Source organism: Sphaeramia orbicularis, chromosome 2 (assembly GCF_902148855.1).
Source record: "Sphaeramia orbicularis chromosome 2, fSphaOr1.1, whole genome shotgun sequence".
NCBI classification, from domain to species: domain Eukaryota; kingdom Metazoa; phylum Chordata; class Actinopteri; order Kurtiformes; family Apogonidae; genus Sphaeramia; species Sphaeramia orbicularis.
This window is the reverse complement of record NC_043958.1, coordinates 10,869,774-10,895,966: the sequence shown is the minus strand read 5'-3', so window position 1 is coordinate 10,895,966 and position 26,193 is coordinate 10,869,774. Positions and strand designations below refer to the sequence as shown.

General features: G+C 37.7%; 1 protein-coding gene across 2 annotated transcripts in view; it reads right to left on the bottom strand.

The window, feature by feature from the left end:
- Window positions 1-26,193, bottom strand: part of pard3ba (par-3 family cell polarity regulator beta a) — a 351,893-nt gene that overhangs the window by 193,704 nt on the left and 131,996 nt on the right. For both annotated transcript variants that reach the window (XM_030155442.1, XM_030155450.1), the window contains 3 exons: window positions 15,883-16,068; window positions 7,808-7,969; window positions 5,290-5,367 (listed from right to left, as the gene is read on the bottom strand). In XM_030155442.1, the coding sequence (XP_030011302.1) occupies window positions 5,290-5,367; window positions 7,808-7,969; window positions 15,883-16,068 (426 nt within the window). The remainder of the gene's footprint in view (window positions 1-5,289; window positions 5,368-7,807; window positions 7,970-15,882; window positions 16,069-26,193) is intronic.

The following is a 26,193-nucleotide window of genomic DNA, read 5'->3' as shown; positions in this document are numbered from 1 at the left end:
ACATCGACACAACGCCAGAAAGATGCACTGCTGTGATTGTTGCCAAGGGGGGCCGCACAAAATATTAGAGTAAAATGTAAAAAAAAAAAGGACTGGACTTATACATTTGTAGGTGAAATACTCTCAGTACCTTTGCCTTTACTTTTTGCAATGGCAAAAAAGTGAAATTCAGGCTCTGGGAACAAATAAACCACCAGTTTCTTAAGATTTGACAAGTGTTCTTATATTTTTGCACACCATTGTCAGTTGATAGTCCGTTGCTCTTTGAAATTGAAATGTGTCCCATAAGTAATCAATTACACTAAATAGCATCGGTTACAGCCTGGTGTACATTCATGTTCTGAGCAGAGTACGTCGGAATGAGTGAGTGAGTTACAGGAAGGCATTAGTGTTGACCAGTACCCATGGTGCCAAAACGTTATGGTTCCTACTATACCAGAAAACACACTTGGAACAACTGAATGATGCTTTTTTTCTTCACACACGCTGGACTGGTTTATAAGCAAAATTATCTTTTTTTTTTTTTGATTGCCACTTATTGTCTTTTGCTCTCAAATCTCTTTTTTAGTTGCAAATCTATTCTATTTGATTGATGAATAAAGAATCAAATGTGTCTCCATAGAACCCTAGTAGTTCAAAAAGTTTGAATTTGAACCCTCCAGGAAAGGAACTGTTTCAGAGGCCAAAAAAAACGCCTGGAAATAACAAAAAATAACAAGCCATCATATGTGTGTAAAATAGTAATAGATGTAAAATAGCTGAAAGTTTAATTTCTGCAATCTCAAAAAGTTTCATTAAGGACATTTACAGTTGTTTCTGATAATAAATATACTAAGAACTTCGAGTCTGTTGTTTTCTTTTTTACTAAAACACACTATTTTAAGCATTTATTATTTTTAATAATGCTAATTAATGGCCAGATATTGAAAGTTAAGTTCCTTCTGAAAACAAATTTGCAAAAGAATTGGCAAAAAAGACATTTTGTGACCCTTTTGTTGCAAAGAAAACATGAAGACACTGAGGCGGCCTGTTATAACGGCAGTCTTAAAGGGGTCATATTTTGCTAAACCCACTTTTATTAGTCTTTGGTGCATTTATTTGTGTATTTAAGGAAACTAACAGCTCAAAAAGTTTGAATGTGAACCCCCCAGGTGCTGCAAAGCTATCTTTATATAAATTTTGGCAAAATCAAGTGGATTTCTACAACCCGTTTCAATTCCTGCTTAATTTGTTAGGTCTATAACTAGTTACGTCACAACATTTGCACAAATAAGGTCAAGACTTCCGACGAACATTTCTCCAAGCATGACATCATTGTTTATCAGCAGCAGCAGTTGTAGTAAAAACTGAAAATATGTCCAAACTTTGAGCCGATTACCTAAAATGTTCAGCTGTTGGTTATATTAACCAACACAAGCGGCTGAACGGGACAGAAAGCACGGTCACCAACCTGGAGGGGGTGGGGCCTGAAGTGACTCATTTGCATTTAAAGGGCCAGCGATCAAAACAACCTGTCTGGTGTCATTACTCAGAAATATTGTTGAAGATGGACCTGTGGAGCTGAATTAATGAAGAATTCAGATCCAAGCAGAGCATTTACAGTTTATGTAGACCACAGGGGAATGTTTGAAAATGCATAATTCCATTTAAAAAAGCAAAATATCACTCCTTTAATGATTCTATCTGCCGACTGTCGAGCCAGATGACCCAGACTGGGTCAGATCGGTCTGCAATAGCATACATATAATCAGCCCAATGATCATAATGTGTCTCCCTGCCTTTAGGAGATGCTTTTATCACACATGCCCACGGCGTCACCAGACTATGCAGATCCAGACTGAGCTCTGATAGCTTCGATGACTGACACACACCCGCAGATTGAGGCGGAGATGAGGTGGACACGGCACAATGGGCAGGTCAATGACACTAACCCTCATGGTCTCCTTCCCCAGCTCACTCACATTATCACAAACCATCTGCTTGAACTGCTGTGAAACATCTTTTTAAGCGTCTGAAATAATCAGTCATGCTTCTGCATAGAGAGAATGAACCGCTCCTGTCACGCCTGATATCTTCATTGGTTTGTCCGTCCAGGAACTAGCGCTGCTTTTCAAACATAACTTCTTAAATCTTTGTGATTTATTCTAATTCTGTTTCCACATTAACCTCCTGGGATTGAAAAAACCTGTGACTGAAAGTGAGGACTTGCGTTTTTTTTTTTGTTTTTTGTTTTTTAAATATAGCAGTATAACAAGAGAGAGAACAGGATAAAAATAAGCAAAGGTTAACACCTTTCATGCAGATTGATTTTTAACACATTTAGTACATCTAAAAGAGCGTGTTAACAGTTACATGAAACATTCATGAATCCTGATTCTACTCATCTGTCAGTTTTTCCTTCCATTAGTCGGTATATGACTGTGAATGTGCAGTTTTGGACTGTAATGTATCTTAATGAAGGGTTTTCCAGGGAGAATTTGACATGGTTTAACTTTTATGACCCACATCCTGGTTTTGTGCTTTGAATGACTAACAAAAGGATACGGAGAAGGCAGAAAAAAAAGACACCAAAGCCAAAAACAGAGGGAGCAGGGAGCCAAAATGTCTTTTAATAAACAGAGAGGAGCAGAGGAGGAGGAGGAGGCAGCCGCTGGAAACCCAACAGAGAAACAAACATGGACAGGCATGCAGGAGGCTGCAGATTAGCTTTATTTCAGTGAGGAGAAACAGGCAGGTGCGACAGGAGATCAGAGTACATCGGCTTTAAAAAATAAAAGAAACACAGAAATCATAAAGAAATACAAAACTTTGGACAAACAGACAAAAGAGGAAAGAGCAGGTCTGGATGTTACAGTCAGTGAAGAAAATAATCAGCTAATTTAGTGAGAGAAAGGAGCTGTACAGAGTGAAGAATTTAGTAGAGCACCGAGTTTATGGGGAGTATTTTTTTTTTTTGAAGAAAGTTAATAGTGTGACAGTTAGTGGTGTTGGCAGAGGGACAAGCTTTCAGCCAGATTAATATGCTTCCACATCATCAATCAGCACCAGTGTACTGTATTTACACACCAAGAGACTAAAGTGAAGCTTTTCATTATATTTCAAAGCGGAAGCATTTACTCGTTTTATACCCCGTTTTCAGCGCTGATGTAATATAAGATGGAATTTGTTCTTTCAAAGCCAGTAATGACAGTTTTGCAATAAACCACAGTTGTATTCTGGGGATTATAAAAACTCGGTGACGACAAATGTGTTAATGTAACCAACTGCAGAAGCTCAATGGTGTTCTCAGGGTGCCTTCACACCTAACCTGTTCAGTCGAGACTTTCCGACTCTTTAGTTTCATCGGCACCGAGATTGCAGATGCGAAACATCCTCCACATCAAACAGCTAAACCTGGGATCCGCCGGAAACAGATGGTGTTGGTCTGGATCAAACTGAACCATGGTTTGGATTTGTTTCAAGCCAGGAAAAGAGTTTTTAGGATGGTTCGAAGTTATAGATGGTAGGAAATGGGCTCTATGCACAGCCCCACTACTTCCTGAACTTCAGGTGGATCCTTTATTTCCTGTCTTTCATTATTGGACACCCTGATTAATCCAGGTGTGTCTGACCACAGTAGTCACAACAAGAAGTAGCAGACACACCTGGATTAATCAGTGTGTCTAATAATGAAAGACAGGAAATAAAGGAGCCACCTGAAGTTCAGGAAGTAGTGGGGCTGTGCATAGAGCCCATTAGGGTAAACTATTGTCAATCAAGTTAAAGTTAGCTACGGCGGCACATATGGAAAGTGTTTTTGTACAGGAACTCGAGCAATGTAATCTTAATTTGGTACACTGCAAAAATGTAAATCTTACCCAGTGTATTTTTCTCATTTCTAGTCAAAATATCTCAACACACTTAAAAAAGACATTATCACCTAAAGGGTAACTTTTCGGTGAGATATAAGAACTTATTTTTAGACAACAGATCTTGAAAATCTTATTTCAAGAAATTTTACCAAGATAATTTTTACTTGTTGCATTTGGGAGATTGTTTTGCTTGATTCAAGATTTTTTTTTTTTTTTTTTTTTGCTTAGTTCAATAATTTCTGGTTTAATTCAAGATATTTTTTTTCTTAGTTCAAGAATTTTTGCTTAATTCAAGATTTTTCTGGTTAGTTCAAGATGGTTTTTTGCTTAATTCAAGATTTTTTTTTTGCTTCGTTCAAGATATTTTTTGCTTAGTTCAAGAATTTTTTTTTGCTTAATTCAAGATTTTTTTTTTTTTGCTTAATTCAAGATTTTTTTTTGCTTTGTTCAAGATTTTTTTTTTTTTTTGCTTATTACAACTTTTTTTTTTTGCTTAATTCAAGCAAAAAATCTGCCAATGGAACAAGTGAAAATTATCTTGGTAAGATTTCTTGAAATAAGATTTTCAAGATCTATTATCTAAAAAGAAGCTTTTATATGCCACTGAAAAGTTACTCTTTAGGTGATTATGTCTTATTTTAAGTGTGATGAGATATTTTGACTAGAAATGAGAAAAACACACTTGGTAAGATTTAGATTTTTGCAGTGTAGTGACACACCTGTATAAAACACCTGTAACACACCTGTATAAAAATAGAAGACTGGATAAAATGAAGACTGGATAAAATGTAAAGCGGAACTATGTATAAAAATATGGATCATTTTTCAGACTTTCAGCTGTAAAAATGTGTCTGGTCAGAGCTCTGTTGTGTGCGTAGTTATGTGAGTGTGTGTCTACATATCTGTGTGGTGGGATCCTGGTGTGTGGCAGCGGTTCTCCGTACATCTGTCCTGCCATGGCCCTTATGTTTTCCGTGTAGCTGTTAGTCTGGATGGCGTCTAGCGTGCGGCTGCGTGTGTGTCTGCAGCTGCGTGTGTCCGTGTAGTGCTGTGCGTTGCCCTGAGAGTCGACGTATGTGTGACCACGCGTGTTATCGAGCGTGACGTTCCCTCGCATGTCCGTCAGGGTGCGGCTGCGTGTGTGGCCGTGTCTGTATCCATACGTTTCCCTGTTTAAGTTGGACTCAGACTCACACGGTGCACCTGTTTGTGCATCGGACTCCCTCTGCGTGAAGCCAAACGTGTAACCACTACGCCTTTCCCTGTGATTAAAGCCGTATGTGTATCTGGTGTGTGTCTCCCCGGGCCTCGGAGTGTTACGCTGCCTGTGGCCGTGAGGAAGTGGCTCGGACGCTCGCCTCCTCAGCGTGGGCAGAAGAGAGGAGGAGCGGCGAGGAGGAGGCGGCTGCTGCTGGTGGCAGGCGTCGCTCACTCGTACCTGATTGCTGGAGCCCGGCTGGGGGTTGTTTTGATGGGTGGAGGTGGAGTTGCTTGTGGCGGGGTTGGAGGTGGTCATCTGAGAGGAAAAAATGTAGGAGTAGGTTAGTGAAAAATGAAAACGGCAACATTATTATTATTCATATTTTATGTCTATTTTTATTTATATTCTACTTTTAGTCCTATTCTATTTTACTTTTTGTAAAATTTCATATTCTATTTTCTTATCTGGTTTTTAGTTTTTGAAATTTTATATTTTCTCTGTTCAAGGCTATTCTATTCTATGCTATCCTATTCTGTTCTATTCTATGCTATCCTATTCTGTTCTATTCTATGCAATCCTATTCTATTCTATGCTATGCTATTCTATGCTATCCTATTCTCTTCTACGCTATGCTATGCTATCCTATCCTATCCTATCCTATTCTGTTCTATTCTATGCTATCCTATTCTCTTCTATGCTATGCTTTTCTATGCTATCCTATGCTATTCTATTCTATGCTTTTCTATGCTATCCTATGTTATTCTATGCCATGCTATTCTATGCTATCCTATGCTATTGTATTTTATTGTATTGTATTCTATTGTATTCTATTATATTCTAGTCATGGCTTTCTATGCTATCCTATGCTATTCTATTCCATGCTATGCTATGCTATCCGATGCTATGCTATTCTATTATATGCTTTTCTATGCTATCCTATGCTGTTCTATTCTATGCCATGCTATTCTATGTTATCCTATTATATTCTATGCCATGCTATCCTATGCTATTCTATTCTATTCTTACTGTTTTTGGCTTCATCATGTGCTTTTCATCATATGTACCAAAGGGAACAGGGTAGTTTTTTCACATTTTTTTGCGTCTAACAGAAGAATGACTTACCAATGGACATATCTATGTTTATGAAATTTGGAACGAGCGAGTATCTGGTATCCTTTAGTCTTTTCTGCACTCATCTTAAAAACTAATGAAATGGTAATGGTTTCAAATCAATCATTAAAGACCTAGAACTATTTTTCTTCGTGACTCCCAAATACATTTTTTTCTCTCTGGCAGATCTTTTTGCTTGAATTAAGCAAAAAAAAAATCTTGAATTAAGCAGAAAAATCTTGAAACAAAACAAGCGAAAAAAATCTTGTATCAAGAAAAAAAAAAATCTTGAATTAAGATTAAAAAAAATCTTAAAACAAGCAAAAAAAAAAAATCTGCCAATGGAACAAGTGAAAATTATCTTGGTAAGATTTCTTGAAATAAGATTTTCAAGATCTATTGTCTAAAAAGAAGTTCTTGTATCTCACTGAAAAGTTACTCTTTGGGTGATTCTGTCTTATTTTAAGTGTGATGAGGTATTTTGACTAGAAATGAGAAAAATACACAGATTTAGATTTTTGCAGTGTAGAAAATCCTTATGTGTGTACCCTGCTTTACTGATCATTGCTAAACTTGCAGTATGAATCTCACACTCTCCTCTCATATTCACATTTAAATTTTGTGTTGATCAAGGAAGTCTGTTTGTGTGTTTGTGTCCACACTGATTACAGCTCTCAACTATAAGTTCCATATACCAGAGTACTTAAATTGGAAAATCTCATTCATTACTTCTGCAGTCAAATGACAGAATCCAAACACAAAGCCTGACAGTCAGTGAGGAGACACAAAGGGAACATTTCTGCTGATATTTCCATTCATTTCATCTTGCTTTGTTTACTTTGTGGGTGGCAGGAAACACATTACCGATCTCCACTAACTTGGTTATTTGGAAAAAAAACATAATAGTCGGATTCTTGCTGCAAGACAAAAGGCTACGCTGATGTGGCTGTAATAAGATCTTTAAAGTATGAGGCATAATTTTAGTTTAGAAAAAGGCAGATGAACATCCTACTGCAGATCATTTATGTCGCTGATTTTCTGTCAAAACTGTGGCGACTCATGAATAATCTTTGAATAATAATAAATCAGGCTGTGCACAGTTTCATAATGCATGAGCGTTGCTAAATGTTTCATGTAACCAATTTTATCAAACCAAACTGAAATTTTAAACATGTTGCCCTACATCCAACATCCAAAACGAAAGCTGCATTAAAGTCCATGATTGAAAAGCCTGTATATTGTCTGATGTCCCTGATACCAATAGTAAAAGTGTATTTGCTTAGTAATATCTATGCTTATTTTCAAAACAATGACAGCCAAAATGTGAAAGATACTCTTCCGCAATGTTAGCTACTTTGGAGTTTTTGTTGTTTAACTGTGACATGTTCCTGCAGTTTCACACATGTAAACCTCTGCTATCTGTTTCAAGAATTCCCAAAGATAAGCCTGAGCGCTGCCATGACCTCAAAATGTCATTTCTTCTGTTCGTGTTGTGCTTGTCATGTTATGTGTCTCGTTTTCAATCCAGCCGGTTTGAAATCGGATTAATTTTGTGTCAAACAAGCTGTAAAATGCATGAAACCACTGCGAAAACATACAGCGGAACAGGAATAAGTTGACACCGTGCCGGGTTGTTCTGCTCTACCTGTCTGGAGGCTCGGAGAACTACGAGCTGGATGGTTCCCCTGGCGTTGCCCTCTGACGACATGGAGCGTCTCAGCGTTTCCATGGCAGCGTGGTTGGAGCGTCCGAGCAGAGATTCTCCGTTTACCGCTATCAGCTGGTCGTTGATGCTCAGTCGGCCGTCCTGAAGAAGAAAAAGTTCAACTAAAGTTACAGCTGAGTCTACGGCCTGTATTTTTTGGGAACTATCTGCTTCAGAGATAAAATATAATATATCAGGGCGGTCAAACATAAGGAGTGCGGGCCAAAAAAACGTTAATTTTACTACCCTGATTGGAGGGATATTCATGGGACTTTAATATCGGTTTTCAAGGTTCTTGTTACCTATAACTTTATAAATCTATATCTTGGTGATGTCTCTGTACTAGAACGGAGGGAGGATACAAAATTATTACAGGCGCTGTTAGCAGCCAGCAAGAAATCTATTTCAAAAAGGTGGTTAAACTCCACCAACATTAGAAGATCGGTACGAGACCATCTTGCAAATTTTCAAAATGGAAAAATTACTCTGTCAGAATCTAAATTTTACCATATTTGGGAAAAGTGGATTAAGTTTGTATCCTTTAGCCACCCAGAATTTGGATCACTCCTCTAAAAATTTCCTCTTTATAATCTCCCTGTCTTTATTTTTTGCTTATGTTTTACTTTTGCATTAACATGTGTAATGTTTAAGGAACCCAGAGGTATTGAAAGCTGTGATTGTCTAATTTTTAAGTGAGAAATACCAAAACTGTAAGCTCTGAGTTCATATGTTACGGTTTTTTTTTTTTGTTTGTTTGTTTTATTTTTCTCTGTTTGACACTTTTGTACGTATAAAATAAGAAATACAAAAAGGACTCTAATAGATATCATATGTATGAATGGTAATACTGAGATATCTTGCTCCTTTTCCAATAAAAACAAAATTAAAAAATAAATAAATAAATTTTACTACCCTGATCTGTGTTAATCCACGAAGCATTCACTACATAAAATATAACAAAAAAAAAAAAAAAAAACTCATCTCTTCGCATTCTGACATTTAAGAAGACAGATTTAACACATTTTAATGCAGATACCTTATTTAAAATTAAAAAAAAAAAAAAAAGATGCCTTTTACCACAGAAACAGAGGTATCATTCTTTACCATGCAAATGATACTTGGGTACAAAATACTATTTATATATTGAAGTAAAAGTTAAAAGTATGTCTACGTTCCCAGCTGTGTCTGTGCTAAACTGAACCTCACATCATCCATGTTGGGATGACTTCGACTAGTTTCTGACATCTCATTAAATAGACAGCACCTCTGTGGTCAGGTCTCCCTTTCCTGTCTGGATGTTAATCCTTTACATCACAACCTGTCATGCACCATACACCAGGAGGTCATCTTTTCTATGTCTTATTTTCCAATCCATACAAGTTGGAATCAGTCCTCATGCGCGGTAGGTGTGCAATGATTACCCTAATATGCATTAATGAGCCTGTTTTGGCTGGACAGGAGGAGTAGAAAGTACCTATATTTGTGTTAAAGTCGATAACATGTTCATTTGTCTGTTACTCTACTGTTAAAAACATTGCTACTAAGGTGAAAAAGAAGTAAAATACAACAAAAAAAACACATTTATGTTACTGTGCAAACCTGGCATGAGACTTGTCGCTACTCAAGTTTTAAGAGGGAATTAAATGAAATTGGAAGAGGTGTAAAATGTGTGTGTGAGGAAGAAAGAGATAGCAAGAGAGAGCGACAAAGAGAGGAAGTGGAGGAGAAAATGGAAGAGGGGGAAGGCAAGAAAATTGTAGAGTTAGCAATCTAGTGAGAGCGGGAGAGCCATGATAAATACATAGAGCAGCTAATGGAATAGCCTCCGTGGGCACTAAATCACTTCTAAGTGTTTTAAATAGCAGCTTCTTGTAGAGAGGCAACACAGAATAGTGCCCTGGAGGGAGAGAGGGAGGGCGAGAGAGCATACCACAGAGTGAGAGAGCGAGCTGAGAGGGATCAAATAAGGAAAGCGATGCAAAAGGGCAAAGTGAAACGAGGGACGCTGAAGATGAAGACGCTTTGAGCTAAAGGTCTAGCTTGGTTTGTGTGTGTGTGTGTGTGGGGCGTCGTGATTGGCCCGTAATGGTCAGCGATGACCTCTGACCCCATCTTATTAACTTGGCACCATCTAGGCTGACCTCAAAAGACACACACATAAACACACAGGCATGTTCAAATCAAGGGCATCGTCAAAAATTCATGTGTTCTGCCAAAGAAGCTCATGTCTGTGATATTCCCTAATAATTTCCTCAGCAGCGCCACGCCATACATGTAATTTTAATTTGTTTTCTCCGCTGCCTTTGAAATGATCATATGATGGGATCAGGGATAAAGAGATCTTTTTTTTTTATAATTAAGACCCCGGGCCCTGACAGCAGCCAAAACTCTTTAATGGAAATAGGTTAGATCTCGACATGACTCTTCCTAGTCTCCTCCCTTTTTTTGCCTGCTGTGTGATATTGTGAGTGTGTGTTTTTGTGCGTTACCCTAGGGGGGGGGACACCAGGGTTCCCTCCTCTGTAGTGGTCTGGCACCGACACAGTCTCATCAGACCCCTTTAGCTGCTTTTCATTAACATGCATCAGTATTGAGGACGACACGCACACATACACAAAAGTAATGCATTACATTAACAGATTACTTTTTACTGTAATGCAGTAGTATGAGGCAGTACTAATCAATTTTCAGTAGTATTTTACTCGGTACATGTACAATAGCACTTGCGTTACAACATACTTTTCGCCCATAATTAAAATGCTCAAATGAAAAACAAAACAAAACAAAAAAAACCCAGCAAGACTGCGAGACCTTAAAGGGGTCATATTTTGCTAAACCCACTTTTATTAGTCTTTGGTTCATGTATTTGTGTATTTGGACCCTAATAGTTCACAAAGGTTGAATTTGAACCCTCCAGGTGCTGCAAAGTTATCTTTATATTCATTTTAGCAAAAATCGAGTGGATTTCTACAACCGTTTTAACTCCTGCTTAATATGTTACGTTTTATAACTAGTTACGTCACAACATTTGCACATATAAGGTCAAGACTTCCAACGAACATTTGTCCGAGTACGATATAATTGTTTATCAGCAGCAGCGGTTGTAGTAAAAACTGACTCACAACCTGGAGGGGGTGGGGCCTGAAGTGGCTCATGTTCATTTAAAGGGCCAGCGATCAAAACGACCTTTCTGGTGTCATTACTCAGAAATAGGGTTGAAGATGGACCTGTGGAGTTGAATTAATGAAGAATTCAGACCCAAGTATAGCATTTACAGTTTATATAGACCACAGGGAAATGTTTTAAAATGTACAATTCCATTTAAAAAAGCAAAATATCACTCCTTTAAGGAATGAAAAATGCATCAGTAAAGTTCTACTTCCTGTTCATGTTCAGCCAATGGGTGAAGACGACAGAAGACAGTACACTGGCCACATGGACGTATGCTCATTACGAACCCTAACCCTGCTTTAGAGATGCTAGTTAGTTATTATAGTTAGTTATCTCTGTGATAGAGCAATGACAAGGTAAGCTAACATTTGTATTTTGTCGATTGTGAATTTATTATTTTGTAAAATGTTGAAAAAAATCTAAGCGTTCCCGCTTGGATTCGAACATCGTAGACCGTAGCGTTACTTACTGAGTTTTCCGTCCACACGAACTTCGGGGTGCAAATTTATTATTTATTTTATTTATTTCACTTATTGCTTATTGTTTTCTTTTGGGGGGGGGGTATTATTTGACTACCGCGCACGCTCCATTTATGACGAGAGTTCGTATGTAACTCAAAAATAATACAGGAGTCATGTAACGCATTACAATTCAGAGTAGTAATACTGTACGGTAAGGAATTACTTTTAAATAACAGTAACAAGTAATCTGTAATGGATTACAGTTTGGAAGTAACTTGCACAACACTGACACAGACAGACAGACATTCCCTGATGCATTGTGTTACTGCTTTTTTCCTCTTATTCTGCCTCTTTCTGTCTCTATTTGATACCGTTCATATCTTCCTTCTTCTATTCCCTCCTTCTTACAATGGTTTCCCCTCTATCTCCTCCTCCTCCTCCTCCTCCTCCTCCTCCTCCTGTCTATCTCCCTTCCATCACGTCCTCTTATGTGGTATCTTGTCCCAGAAACCTGCTTCCAAGCCAGTCAGAGATCTTACTAGGTCATTCTGTCAGAGCGCTATCCACATCAGCAGCTGTCAGAGAAAACTACATCTGAAGCCGTCGTATATTGAGGGAGCCGATGTCTGGCCTACTCCTGATCCCAGACCAGCCGTTTATCTACAATCCCACACTCCTCTACACCTCTCCTTGTCTTACGCGGCAGATCTGGAAGCAGCGGAGGAAGTCCTCGCATGCAACAGATATGGAGGCCAAGTGGAGGACTCTCCAAAGTGCTGAAATGGGATGTTTTTTCCGAATGCACTCACATTTTCAAGTGAGTGATATAGATAAGGCGGTGGGAGTGTCGGTGTGATGGGGCCGTTAGGGGTCAATGGGAGTCAAAGGTGAAGGGAAGTCGGGAAGAGGGAGGGGGTGTCGCCTCAGAGGAAGGAAAGGAAATGAGATAAGGAGGTGAGAAGGAAGGGGAGATGAGAGGAAACGACAGACAAATGACATCTGCAAGTAAAGGAGAGGAGAAGCAATGAAAATGTGCTAACAACAGTCAAGCTAACCTACAAAAAAAGGGTTCAAATCCCGCCGTCTGATATTGCTGAAGTGGAAGTGGAGGAACCGTCCTGCCTAGGTTCATTGGATAAGAGAGGTGGTGTTGGGATTGGACCAGGAAAAAATTAGGTATACAGTCCACGGGTTGGAGGATACATATGACAGAACCTGGTTCACATCACGAGCCTGCCTTTGGCCTGATTTCTTGTTTTTATTTAATGTATTTATTTTTCTTTCCTTCTCACTCTTTGACTAACATCCTAGTCTTCTCAATGCCCATATTCTGACTGCTGGGACTTTTTTTTTTTTTTTTCTTATGCCAGACGTCCAGAATGTTGGCGGTATAACCAGAATGATCAACACAGATTGGTTTGAGTCTTTTTTTTTTGTACTTATGTATATTTCTTCTTTTTTTTCTTTTGATGTTCTGTTTGCCCATTTGATATGTGTGTTTATGCAGATGGCTTTGTAGGGATGCCACCTGGATGTGAGGGGGCAAGTTCACAAATTTTGTAAGAAATGCCTTAATGATATCAATGTTGTAATGGAAAAATGATGAATAAAGTTGTTTAAAAAAAAAAAAAAAAAAAAAAAAGCTTAAAATTCATATATTATTCTCTGTGTAATGATGTTAGTTTCTTATACCCATGTTGTACCAGACTTTGGACACCTGGAATGCACTCCCATCATGACTTCAATGTATTTTTGCTATGCCAGCTCCGTTTTAAAAACGGTAGTAACAGAGTTTTACTAGGACTTGTTGATCATGCTAATCCCAATCTCAGCCCTTGACATCAGAAGTTTTTGGTTGATGTGGATCTGGGATCTAACGGTTACCGGTATATTGATAAACTGCTGTAAAATTCCAGATAGCTAGTATTACCACTTAAATTATAATTATCATGATAACCATGTTTGATTACCACACTTTGATCTATCTATCTATCTATCTATAGAAAAGAAGCTAAAACAACTCAAACTTGATATGGAAAATGGTCAAACAATAGCCGTAAGGTGCCATCTTTAATACACATTTGTATGTTTGATGTTTACATGTTAATATTTGAATGTTTCTGCCAACAGAAAGTACATAGTGCTGTTATTTTATTTTATTTTTTTGTTGTTTTTTTCAAAATACAACTTGGTTAAATTATTTCAGTGTGTGCATAAGTACTTTTTGAACATTTTGAGCACACTTTCAACAATAACACGATTATAATGATAACCGTGATATATTTTGGTCACAAAAACCGTGATCTGAAATTTTCATATCGTTACATCCCTATGTGGATGCCATTTTCCTGGTCAAGAGCTACTTTTTTTTCTGTCAAAATGCAAAAAACTGGTTCATTATCAGCACCAGTTCTGAACCAACACTCGAACTCCCACAACGAGCTCTGTGACAATCTCGTAAACACCACATGATGCACTTTAGTGACTATGATGGAAACAATTAAAAACGCTGGAATGAGCGACTTCACACCCAGTTCTCATGTTTTGTTTTCCCCCAACAGTCAGTTAGTGGCTTTTAGCTCTTTGATGGTGTAAGAACAGGATAAAAGTTTTCGCATAATTACTAAAAATACAGTTGACATGCAGTCTGTTAATAATGGTTTAATCAATCAAACCACATGACTCAGGATCAGTGAAAAAAAATCATTTAAATGCTTTAGCTCTGCCTTTCTGAAACAGAGGGTCAGGATCCAAAATGGGACACAGTCCTGTTTTTATTGGGTTCCCAACTGGGAAAAATGCAAAACAACCCCATGTGAGTTCAGTTCATTTTGATCCTGTTGGATTTCTAACCGAGTTAATTGTGACTCTCTCAGTCTTGATCACATGTGCGGTGTCCAAATTGAACTCGTGTTTTATCAAAATGCAAACGAGACTAACCTCTCTTCTCAGTCCTCAAGCTGTCACATGAATTTATGATTAATCTTTAATCCAAAATGTGGAATAATGTGTCAGTAGGTGATGTAGGGCTGTCATACATTTTTTATTGCATACATTTCAGTGGACCTCCTTGGTAAAAAATAGGTTATTGACTTAAATGTGGCTAAAAACTGAACAAACTGGACAGACTCAGTATTGAAGTTATAATATTGTTGGTGACTTGAGTGTTGCTAATATTATTTACTAGTTTCGGTTGTGATTAACAATGAAACACCCCCTGAAATAACTTGCAATGTAAATTATTAAAAAAAAAAAAAAAAAAAAAGTAAAAATCATATTGATGTTCAGGAAATTCATCATGTATTTTTGTTCATCTAGGTCACTTCTGGGTCTTGATCTGACCAATTTTGGAAACCCAGAGATGTTTATAATATGCATATAAAATTGGACATGAACATGCAAAATAAAGGGAATGTCCTTTTAAATCGGGGGTCTCAAACATGCTGCCCGGGGGCCAAAACCAGCCCACCAAAAGATCCAATCTGGCCCGCAGGATGAATTTGCTAAATGCAATAATTACACTGAAGATATTAACAATCAAGGGTGTCAAACTCATTTTAGTTCAGGTTCCACATACAGACCAGTACGATCTAAAGTAAAATAATAACCTATAAACAGCGAAAACTCAATTTTTCTAGGTTCTAGGCTCAACTGGACTAGTTTTTCTCTTTTGAAACTAGTCCAGCTGAACCTCGAAGAAATACCAAGAAGAAAAATGACTTGGGCAAATGAGAAATTGAATGAGTAACTGTTCTTATTTTAGTTCCAAACTCCAAATTTTTACCAATATTCTGCTTGTTACCAATGTTTGTGTAATATTGTGCATAATACTCATGTATAAATGATAAGTTGAGGCATAATATTGATAAAATTGTGCTTATTTTTCTTACAAATTACTTTTTTTTTTTCAGGTTATTCACATGGATAGTTTGTAAATGTAAATATTTTCATCATTTAATGTTTTTTATTGCACTAAAACTAAGAGAAAAAGTTGTCTTCATTTACAGGTTATGATGCTATTTCTTTACTGGTCCGGCCCACTTGAGATCCAATGGACTCTGTGCACAGCCCCACTACTTCCTGAACTTCAGATGGGTCCTTTATTTCCTGTCTGTCATTATTGGACACACTGATTAATCCAGGTGTGTCTGATTAATCAGTAGTCACAACAAGAAGTAGCAGACACACCTGGATTAATCAGTGTGTCCAAAAATGAAAGACAGGAAATAAAGGACCCACCTGAAGTTCAGGAAGTAGTGGTGTGCATAGAGTCCATCGGGCTGAATGCGGCCCCTGGAAGAAACGACTTTGACACCTCTGTTTTAAATACTGCATCTATAGCCTCCGAGGGTCCTTGTGTCCCCCAGTGGAGGCGGTTGGTACCTTATACGCGGCCCCTCCGTGGATGATGGACTTGATGAAGATGCCCAGGTCCTCTCCGGTCTCTCTGGACCTGTTCCCCTTCAGGCTGAGCCCGAGGCCAGCGGAGCCCGTCTCGTTGAGGGGGATCTCGTACATGAGCTGCTCCCTGCCGTCCTCCAAAACCAGGCTGCTCACATCGTCACCTTTCTGTAAGATAATTGCATTGAACCAGGGATTTGAGTTTTAGTTAAGGTACGGGTGTCAAACATACAGGCTGTGGGCCAAAACAGGCTTGCCAAAGTTTCCAATCTGGCCCGTGGGATGAATTTGTGAAATGCAAAAATTACAGTTCAGATATTACAAATTAGCCCAAAAAAACCCAGTGTTACTTTTGTGGCAGTTCCAAAATATTTTTTTCTATATATTTAACTTTCCATTTATTATGACATAATCCTCTGTATTTTGTGTTTTTTCAGTGAACATCAGGTATTTTCCTATATTTAATTTATTGATCATGTAGATGTACATAAAAGCTCAGATTAAAGTCGAGGGCTATTGTATCAAAAACAGAGAAAACTGAAGAAAACATGACTTTTTCTGCAAAATATATCATTAACCGAACATAAACCAAGTGTCTCCATCCACTGTCATTGATCCAACTCCATGGGTTTTACTGGTGAATCAATGTTGTAGAAGACGACTGTGTTTCCATGGTAACTACAGAGCCTCTGAACGTCCAAATGGGTCATATTTGATGACCATAAAAGGATTCAACTATTTACATGAACTGATAGGATTAGTGGTTCAGAAGTTATTAAACATTTTAGATCAGTAGATGGTTTTGATCGTCGGTGGCTGTTTGTGTCTGTATGGATTAACACTCATTTCAGTTCAGGCGCCACATTCAGCCCAATTCGATCTCATGTGGGTCGGATCAGTAAAATACTGTTATAATAACCTACAAATAATGACAACTCAAAATTTTTTTTTCTGTTTTTGCTTAAAAGAAAAGGAAAATTATGAGAAAATGTTTACATTTACAAACTATCCGTTCATAAAAAAGTGAATACCCTGAACAAATATGAATAACCTGAAATGTCTTTCGAGAAGTAAGTGCAATTTTACAAATATTGTGCCTGTTACTAAATGTTTTGTATATTTGTAGATCCACTGTGATCTGTAAGTTCTAATGTAAATATAATAATACTAGCAAATTAGACTACTGGTATTATTATTATATATTTTTGTGACATTACAACAATTATTATGTTCCCCCTCTCTCTTTCTCACTTTCATTCACACTCCCCTCTTCCCCTTTTCCCTATCACCCCTAATCAGTCTATATTGTTTAGTTGCTCTTTACATTTATTATCTTTTGCTTTCTAATATGATGATGTCATTGCTGTTGTTGTTTGTCATTACTTTGTCGTTGTTGTTTTGGTTTGTTTATTTGTTCAATTTTCTCTTTGTTTATGTGTTGTTGTTGTTGTTATTTTTCTATCCACAATATCTTGTTAACTATCACTAATAAAAAAAAAGTAAATGCGTAAATGATAAACTGAGACAGAATACTGATAAAATTGCACTTGTTTTCTTAAGAAATCAGGATAGTTTGCAGATGTAAACATTTCTATACTGTAATTGTACTTTTTTCACTCTAAAACATGGAGAAAAGTTTGCAGTTGGCATTATTATATATTATTATGTTACTATTTTACTTCAGATCATACTGGGCTGAATGACTTCAACACCCCTGAGTTAAGGGTTTTGTGCTCAGCCTGTTTTCCTAAAAAAAGAAAAAAGAAAAAAAATAGACTCTCAAGACTGAAAAAACATGTCTGTACATACATCAAATACTTCATTTACATAATCACCGCTGTGTATGATCACTGACGATTTCAGCAGCAGCAGCACCATATCTAATGCACTGGCTGCTAAATGCGTGCTCCTACACCACACTGATTACACTCTACACCAACAGCCAGGAAGAAAGAGAGGGAGGGAGATTAAAGAAGGGAGAAAGACAGTAAGAGGAAGGGGAAGGAGAGGAGCAGGTGCTGCGTACTGGAAAGAGAAATGAAAAAAAAAATAAAGGTACTGTAGAGAGGTTATTCCATTTGGAGATGAAAGACGCAGACAGAGAGCGAGCCATTTCTAAAGGAAACATAATAACCTTTTCATACCTCCTCCTGGAGCACAGTGGGGGAGGAAGGGGGAGGAAGACGAGGGTGGGGGGAGGACGGAGGCGCAGAGGAGCATTTAAAAGTAATAACCCATCCCTGAGGTATACCCTCACTTCTCCCATTCACACCCCCCACTCTTTACATTTCATCCCTTCTAATCTCTCAATCTTACTATACAGCATCTCCTCCTCCTCGCTTTTCTTTTCTTTTCTTTCTTTCTTCCTTTCTCCTCCTTCTTCTCCCCAGACTCCTGTTCAATCTCAACTTTATACAAGTCTCCCTCTTTACATTTTTCACCCCCTCCCACTCCACTGCTCCTATTTAACAGGAAGAAAATGACCGTGGCGGTAGCGACGGTGGCGGCATTGCTCAGAAAATGAGATGGTGGTAGTGGGAGGGGGGGGGGGGGGGGGCAACAAAAGAGAAAAGGGAAATGTCTGTCATTAGATGGTGGCAAAATGGAAAGTGGGAAAAAATGCCAGGTTTAGTCGACAAGGAAAAAAGGGCCCACGTAAAGGACGAATCTCAACACCACTTCACTCAACAGCCTTATTTGAGTGTGAAGATTTGACACGTGTGTGTGTGTGTGTGTGTGTGTGTGTGTGTGTGCGCGCGACATGTACATGTTCACACATCTTTGTATTTGCTGCTAATGCTGAAAGACACTTGGAGAATGTAAAAAAAAATGCTCCATGTATGATCCCAATACATCGGTGAATGTATTTTTGCAGGACTGTGCATAATGTCTATACTAACCATACAACTCATCACAGCTTTAACCCTTTTAAATTAGTGATATTTTGCTTTTTTTAAATGGAATTCTGCATTTTAAAACATTTCCCTGTGGTCTACATAAACTGTAAATACTCCGCTTGGGTCTGAATTCTTCATTAATTCAACTCCACAGGTCCATCTTCAACCCTATTTCTGAGTAATGACACCAGAAAGGTCGTTTTGAGTGCTGGCCCTTTAAATACAAATGAGTCACTTCATGCTCCGCCCCCTCCAGGTTGTTGGCTGTGCTGCTCTGTCCTGTTCAACTAACAACTGAACATTTTAGGTAATCGACTCGAAGTTTGGACACATTTTCAGTTTTTACTACAACCTCTGCTGCTGACAATTATGTCGTACTCAGAGAAATATTCATCGGAAGTCTTGACCTTATTTGTGCAAATGTCATGATGTAACTAGTTATAGACGTAAAAAATTAAGAAGGAATTGAAACAGGTTGTAAAAATCCACTTGATTTTTGCCAATATTAATATAAAGATAGATTTGCAGCACCTGGAGGGTTCAAATTCAAACTTTTTGCACTATTAGGGTCCTTAAATACGTAAATAAATGAACCACAGACTAATAAAAGTGGGTTTAACAAAATATGACCCCTTTAAGAGTGTCATTATAACAGGCTGCCTTGAAGTCTTCATGTTTTCTTTGCAATAAGAAGGTCAGAAAATGTCTTTTTTGTGAATTCTTTTGCACTTTTGTGATGAGTATCAGAAAAGATTAATGAAACATCGACACATGAAAACAAGTCTGTAAAAGTGAGATTCATGAGTGGTTTAGAAGATGATGCTTAGTGGCTTAAAAATGCTTAAAAGAGCAAAACACTACCATTGTAATCGTTCGCCTAGGTGTCTTCATGTTTTCTTTGCAATTAAATTATCTTTTTAGAGAATTCTTTAACACCTTTGTTTTCAGGACTAACTTAATTTTCAATATCTGGCCATAAATTATCATTATAAATAATAAATGCTGAAAACTGTGTGTTTTAGCAAAAAAGAATACAATGGACTTGACATTTTTAGCATATTTATTATCAGAAACAAATGTAAACGTCCATAACGAAACTTTTTGAGATTACAGAAATAAACTTCCAACTATTTTACATCAGCTCAAATGTGCTTTTTGTTCTTGAACATTTAGAATTCTTATGATGGCTTCATATTTGTTATTTCCAGGCGTTTTTTAGCCTCTGAGACAGTTCCTTTGTACTTGTAATAGAGTCCCATATTGCTGCTGTAAAGTGTTATATAGTGTCGGAAATCCCGTGATCTCAGCTTTTTGATGCTGGTTGAATTTTTTGGATAGCTCAAGCAGTTCAGTAGTTCCAGGAATTTGAATGCTGTAAAGTGCAAAATGCATCACCGGAGAGATAGCAGTTATTAAAGGGTTAAAGATCTGAGCCCCTGCACCAGGATTGCGGGAGCCTTACATCAGTCATCCATTGAACCAGGAATCCATGCTCACAACCCTGTCATCAGAAGGTGTGGGAGGCCAGTGTGTCCTCAAGTAGTATGTCGCTAAATTCACAACTTTAGAAGCTCGCTATAGGTACACCCCCCCCCCCTAAATCCTGTCTCCCTCTGTCAACACAACTCTGTGCCGCTGCGTCTGGGCGCTTAATTAAAACAACAGGCCGTTAAAGCCTTCAGGGTAGAAGAGATACTCTGTTCCAAAGTATGAGTCAGAGAGCTCAGCATAGAAAAGGCACACGAACCCTCTCCTGCACGGTGAAGAAATCCTGTCAATACCTCGACACACCTTATAGTCTTTACTGTCAGTACTATAGGTTTGGATTCAAGTCACATGACAGCACAGTCTCATAATAGGGATGCACCGATTACTTGCTGACAACGAATACTGATATGCGTACTTAACAATATGATTACAGTTCTTAGTTACTGTTGAAAATGTGCTTTACTGTCATTATCAGTAGTCTGACTGGAACAAAGTGCAGCTACTGACATTTAATGCGTTGGAATGAGTGTTTCGCAATCAATCCACCACAGGGTGCGCTCTTAATTAACCACGAAGAAAAGTTTTTGGAGACAAAGAAGAAGAAAGTAAATAATAAGTAGAAAAGCACCGGAAAGCACAGACCCCCGCCAAGGTAGATCAGTCACAAATATCCGTCCTGCAATGTATTGTAATGTTTCATTTCACAATACTGTATCTATATTAAAAATATTGGATTGATATTTTTAGGCATTTATTCAAATGCAGATATTGTGGAGGTTCATTTTTCTGGTTGATATTTTATTTATTATTATTGAACACTCTTTTATTAAATAATGTTAGCTCCCTTGTTGGGATTGCACAAAAATAATGTTCTGATGTTAGTTCTGAACTAATAGAATATGAACATTTGAACAGGATCTTAAACTGTAATGTCTGTAAAACATAATTTAAGTTTTAACACAGGAACATTTAGTGATATAGCATTAGATCCTGTTCTGATCCAATAAATATGTGTTTAGTATTTGTGCACATTTCTGGTGTAATTCAATTCTTCAAGGAAATAATCATTTAAAAAAAGAAACAAACAAAAAATTGCCTTTTTAACAGTATCATGATGTATCGTGACATATCGTATCATGATCCTTGTATTGTGATTTGCATTGTATTGCCAGATTCTTGCCAATACACACCCCTAGCCGTAAAGTGGTTTCGGTGTGTTTGTATCGGAGCACTTTCACGAGTACGGGTAGAAGTACATGTTCAGTATCGGACTGATACCCAATACTGGTATCGGCATTGGTGCATCCCTATCTCAAAACGTGAGGCTAACTTAGGATAAAAATAATAGACAATATCAACATAAACTTTTAATGATTTTGCAGGATTAGAAGAAATACACTCATTACTGTCATTTTATTTCACTACAGTCTAAGAAACTGCATGCAAAGATAATAATGAAAGGTGAGATGAAATGCCACAGAGGTGAACTTCTGACCTAAACGAATCGAAACATTAATCATCTTCAACCAAAGGTGATGTTGGACATGAAGAAAACCTTTAAGAGACCTTTCAGCCAATACAGGCAACAGGTTCATTATCACTTAATAAAAGTCATCCAGTCTGCGCCAAAAAGTTTATATTGTGTGTTTGTGTGAACCTTAACTTTGTTATTTAATTTATTTAACCTTTATTTAACCAGGAAAAATCTCACTGAGATTAAGAACCTGTTTTCCAAAGGAGTCCTGGCCAAGCAAATACAACACACAACTATAAGTTTACACAGTTAAAACACATATAATAGACACATTTGACAATAAATAGTCAAATTGTAGACAAGTTATACAAGTTTAAGATACAAATATAGGGACAGAGATAATATGACTCAGTTACTGCTGCGTTTACTTAACAGAGGTTGTTCTCTCAGACTATAAATGACAGTACACAGCGTTTTTAACTAGCCAAGAGGTACATTTCTTTTTTTTTTTTTTTTGGAGGAAGAAAACTTTGTGTACATACATATTTTTTCCTCATCGTTTTTCAAACCAGTGACGATGACAAAACCGAGATGAGATGTGTAAATCAGTCAGATGGTCAAGTTGTCAATGATTTACAATACCTCATAAAAGAGCCCCGTTTTTGATTGAAAGTTGTCAAGTTGCCCTTGGTTGTTAAGTTTATTTTTGTAATTTAAGGAATGATAACACCTCCCTTAACTGCAAGGAAACTGAAGGTACTTTAGAGGATTTACAAAGACGTAAAATACCAAAAGTGAAGTAAAAACTAATATATTGAAGGAAATAGGGTCTATAATTGAGGAAATGACCGGAAGCCCAAAACTAGCTAAGGGCTAAAGTTACTCAACTACTCATCCCCGTGACTGTACTTTTTTTTTTTGTTCGTAGTGTTTTTATTACACACTGAGTCGTCCAGAAAAGTATAATACAGTCATCATTTGTTTTTGTTTGGTTATAACCAAACCCATGAACATTCTCACCCTGCACCATAAAAAAGATGATAATTCACAATAATAATAAATAAATAAAGAATAAGGAACTCAGATATTAGTCACAGACTCATATTAATAAGACTCCTCTGGAATAAGTGAGGGTTCTACCTCTTTTATGTGATTCAGAACAGGTTGCCAAGTACTGAAAAAGTTAGTGGCACATCCTCTTATAGAATATCTTTTTTTTTCCACTGTTAAATGATGTAAAAGATCCAGAAACCAAGATGTAAATGTTGGAGGTTGTTTATCTTCCCATTTAAGTAGTATTACTCTACGAGCTAGAAGAGTGGTGACAGCAATCAGATTTTTAGATTACTGGTTAGAATGAAAAGAATGTGATGTAATGCCAAATATTGCAATTGTTACCTCAGGTTCAATATGAGACCCTGATACAACAGAAAGAAATTTAAATATAGACTGCCAAAGTTTTTCAGTTTTGAACAAAAGCAGAATGTGTGAGCCAGCAACTGTACTTTAACATAAGTCAATTAATTTAGCACTGTTTACACCTAAATCTGCTGAATAACTGCATCCTTGTGGAATCCATAACACAAATAACCATTAGACATATAAATATATGCAGAGAGAGAGTTGTTTTATGATCTGACTCAGCTTTGGTCAATGTTCAATTAAGTAAAAGCAAACTGTGGCAATTTAAGAGCCTGATCTGATGGTTTTTATCTGTACATAAAATAGGGAGCTGTCCCAGATAAATCCTTCAGTTATCAGGTGACACAAGTAGCAACATTCAGTGAAATCTTTGCAAAAATGGCTGGAACCTTCAAGTAAACCAAAAAGTATAAATTTATGGAAAAAAAAGGACATCGACATAATCCGAAAAACGCAACAACAGGAAAACTGGCTCAACTAAGTCACACACTATAGGCTTGATTTTTTTATGAGTTTTCACAAATCACTGATTGTGTTGTATGGAAAGGATTACTCCCAAATAGTACATCGTTTTTTTTTTCTTTTTTTTCTTTTATTTGGTTATCTGCCTTCTTTTCAGTATTTGGACATAAAACAAAAATATTATTTTGGCATTTAGAGCAGACAACAGATGTATGATATATGTACACATTAGGGGTGTGTATCGGCAAGAATCTGGGAATACGATACAAATCACAATACTAGGATCACAATACTGTTAACAAAGCGATATCTTCTGATTTGTTTCTTTTGTTTAAAGATTATTTCCTGGAAAAACTTCAAGTGCCACATTTGGATAAATAAAGTTTTAACAGGCGAGTTTACCAGTACAAAAAACACACAAATAAATAAATAAATAATAATGTTTTGCAGATATAAAATTTTTTTATTACATTCCTGCTTAAATGTTCATATTCTATTAGTTGTGAAAACAATGCATAGCATTCAGTCCTGAATCATCCAACATTAGAACATTATTTTTGTTCCAATAAAAAACCTAACATCTGCCTCTTTCAGATAGTAAAAAGTGCTTTTAGGATGCTTGAAGTAAGTTATCAATTTTTTAAAAAAACTACATGTATGACCTGCAATATCACAATACTACTTTGAGCAAAATACCCATGTGGATGTAGAAACAAAAGAGCATGATAAACATCAACAACAACAAAAAACACTTAAAAATATCAATACAGTAATTTTAATATCAATACAGCATCATGAAGTGAAGTATCCAATATTTTCTTACACCCCTGGTACATATGATGTATCGAATGCAAATGTCTGATACTGAATGTCAATAAAAAATGAATTATAAAAAAAAAAGGACAATGCAACAAAACCTCTTCTCTTATTGCTGTTTGTCGCTCTTTCATTTCTTCCTGCACAAGTATCAGCCTCCAGTTTATCTGTGATTAAAGTTAACATTACTGTTGAGCTGAATTTGTCCAGATCTACTGACAATTACATTTAAGGCGCTGGGTGTTACTTGTATGACATGACGAAGATGAGACAAATAAGGCGAAACGCACCCATCCAAAGCCATTTAATCTATTTTCTCCTTTAACAACATTCAGTCAAGGTTTATTTTTATCAGTGAGGCATTTTAGAGAGCGGTTACTCAACACTAGAGGAATTACAAAAGAAAATCCACTACTTCCTGCTTGAAAGACACTTGAGAAGGCTCAGATGTCAACCTGGGAGGTTTTAAATACCTCTGTGATCTTACCGCAATAATACACAAGGTGAAGTGTGCAGAATCAAAGCAGGGGCTCTGGAAAGCAGCTGCGATATTGGAAAGTTATTAAAAAGTCATATAAAGTGAACATGTTTACCTACTGAATCTCACTTAAGATATTCACACAGCCGTGACTGAACCTCAGAGGTGGTCCATAAGCACCCACCCATGCTATCACACACTGTCATATCCCCTCTAATGCCTTTTCCTCGGGGGCAGATTGGGTCCCCAGGGTGGCTGAGACTCCTGACTCCACTCTGTGACCCCCTCCTCTCCCCACTGCTTGCCCTCAGCAATAGCTCTTTAACAAGCTTTTAGCCTAGAGAGAGACCACCCTCTTCAACACCCAAATGAGGAGACAAAAAGGAGCTTTTTCTTATTCCATGCTGGGTGGTGGTGGTGCCAGCGAAAAAAGAAGGGGGGTGGTGGTTGGGGAGGGGGGGGTACACAGCGATTACACACAGAGCCTTTTGTCGCAGAGGATTTCTAAATGGGGGGTTTCAAAGCACCGGGATTAGCAGTGAGAGCGACATTCAATTAAGATGAGATCTTGCCGCGCTCGACGGCGACGATGGAGCTGCCAATTAATCGCCTTAATGTCTGCTTCTTCGCTGCTTTACACCTTTACCTCACAATGAGGAGAAAGGAAAGTTAAATGACTGATGGAGGGATAATTCTGACGGCTGCTGGAAGCTGGAGGCGGGGGGGGGGGGATAATAAAAGAAGAGCTTTAGGTTTAAGACAGACTGACAGGAAAAGCAGGATGGATATAAACATACAAATATTTATGGAGTTCTGCAGAAACAAGGACGAGTTGACAGAGGAGACGCAACAATAAAGGCACTTTCTGCCTGGCGACCTCCCTTCCTGTGGTCTGGTGGTAACGGTGGGTCAACCATGTGCTGGGTGACCCCTCCATCCTGTCCTTGGCATAATTCTACTTACATGTATACACACAATCCGGCCGAAGCCTGCAAAAACTCTCTCCACTTCACAAAGCCTCTCTGATCTCCACCCTGAAACAAAACGAGGCCCAGTGAAATAATGAGCATGCAGAGTGGAGGAGATGAGCAGAAACGCTGACAGGAGTAAAACTGTGATTACAACTTATCACTTTTTAATTACTCCGAGCGTGTGAGAGTACAGGAGATGGGCTAGAAAATCGCTGTCCTTTTGTATCTCAATAATGAGGCTAATTCACAAGCTTTATTGTTATTCGTTTGACTAAAAGAGACCAA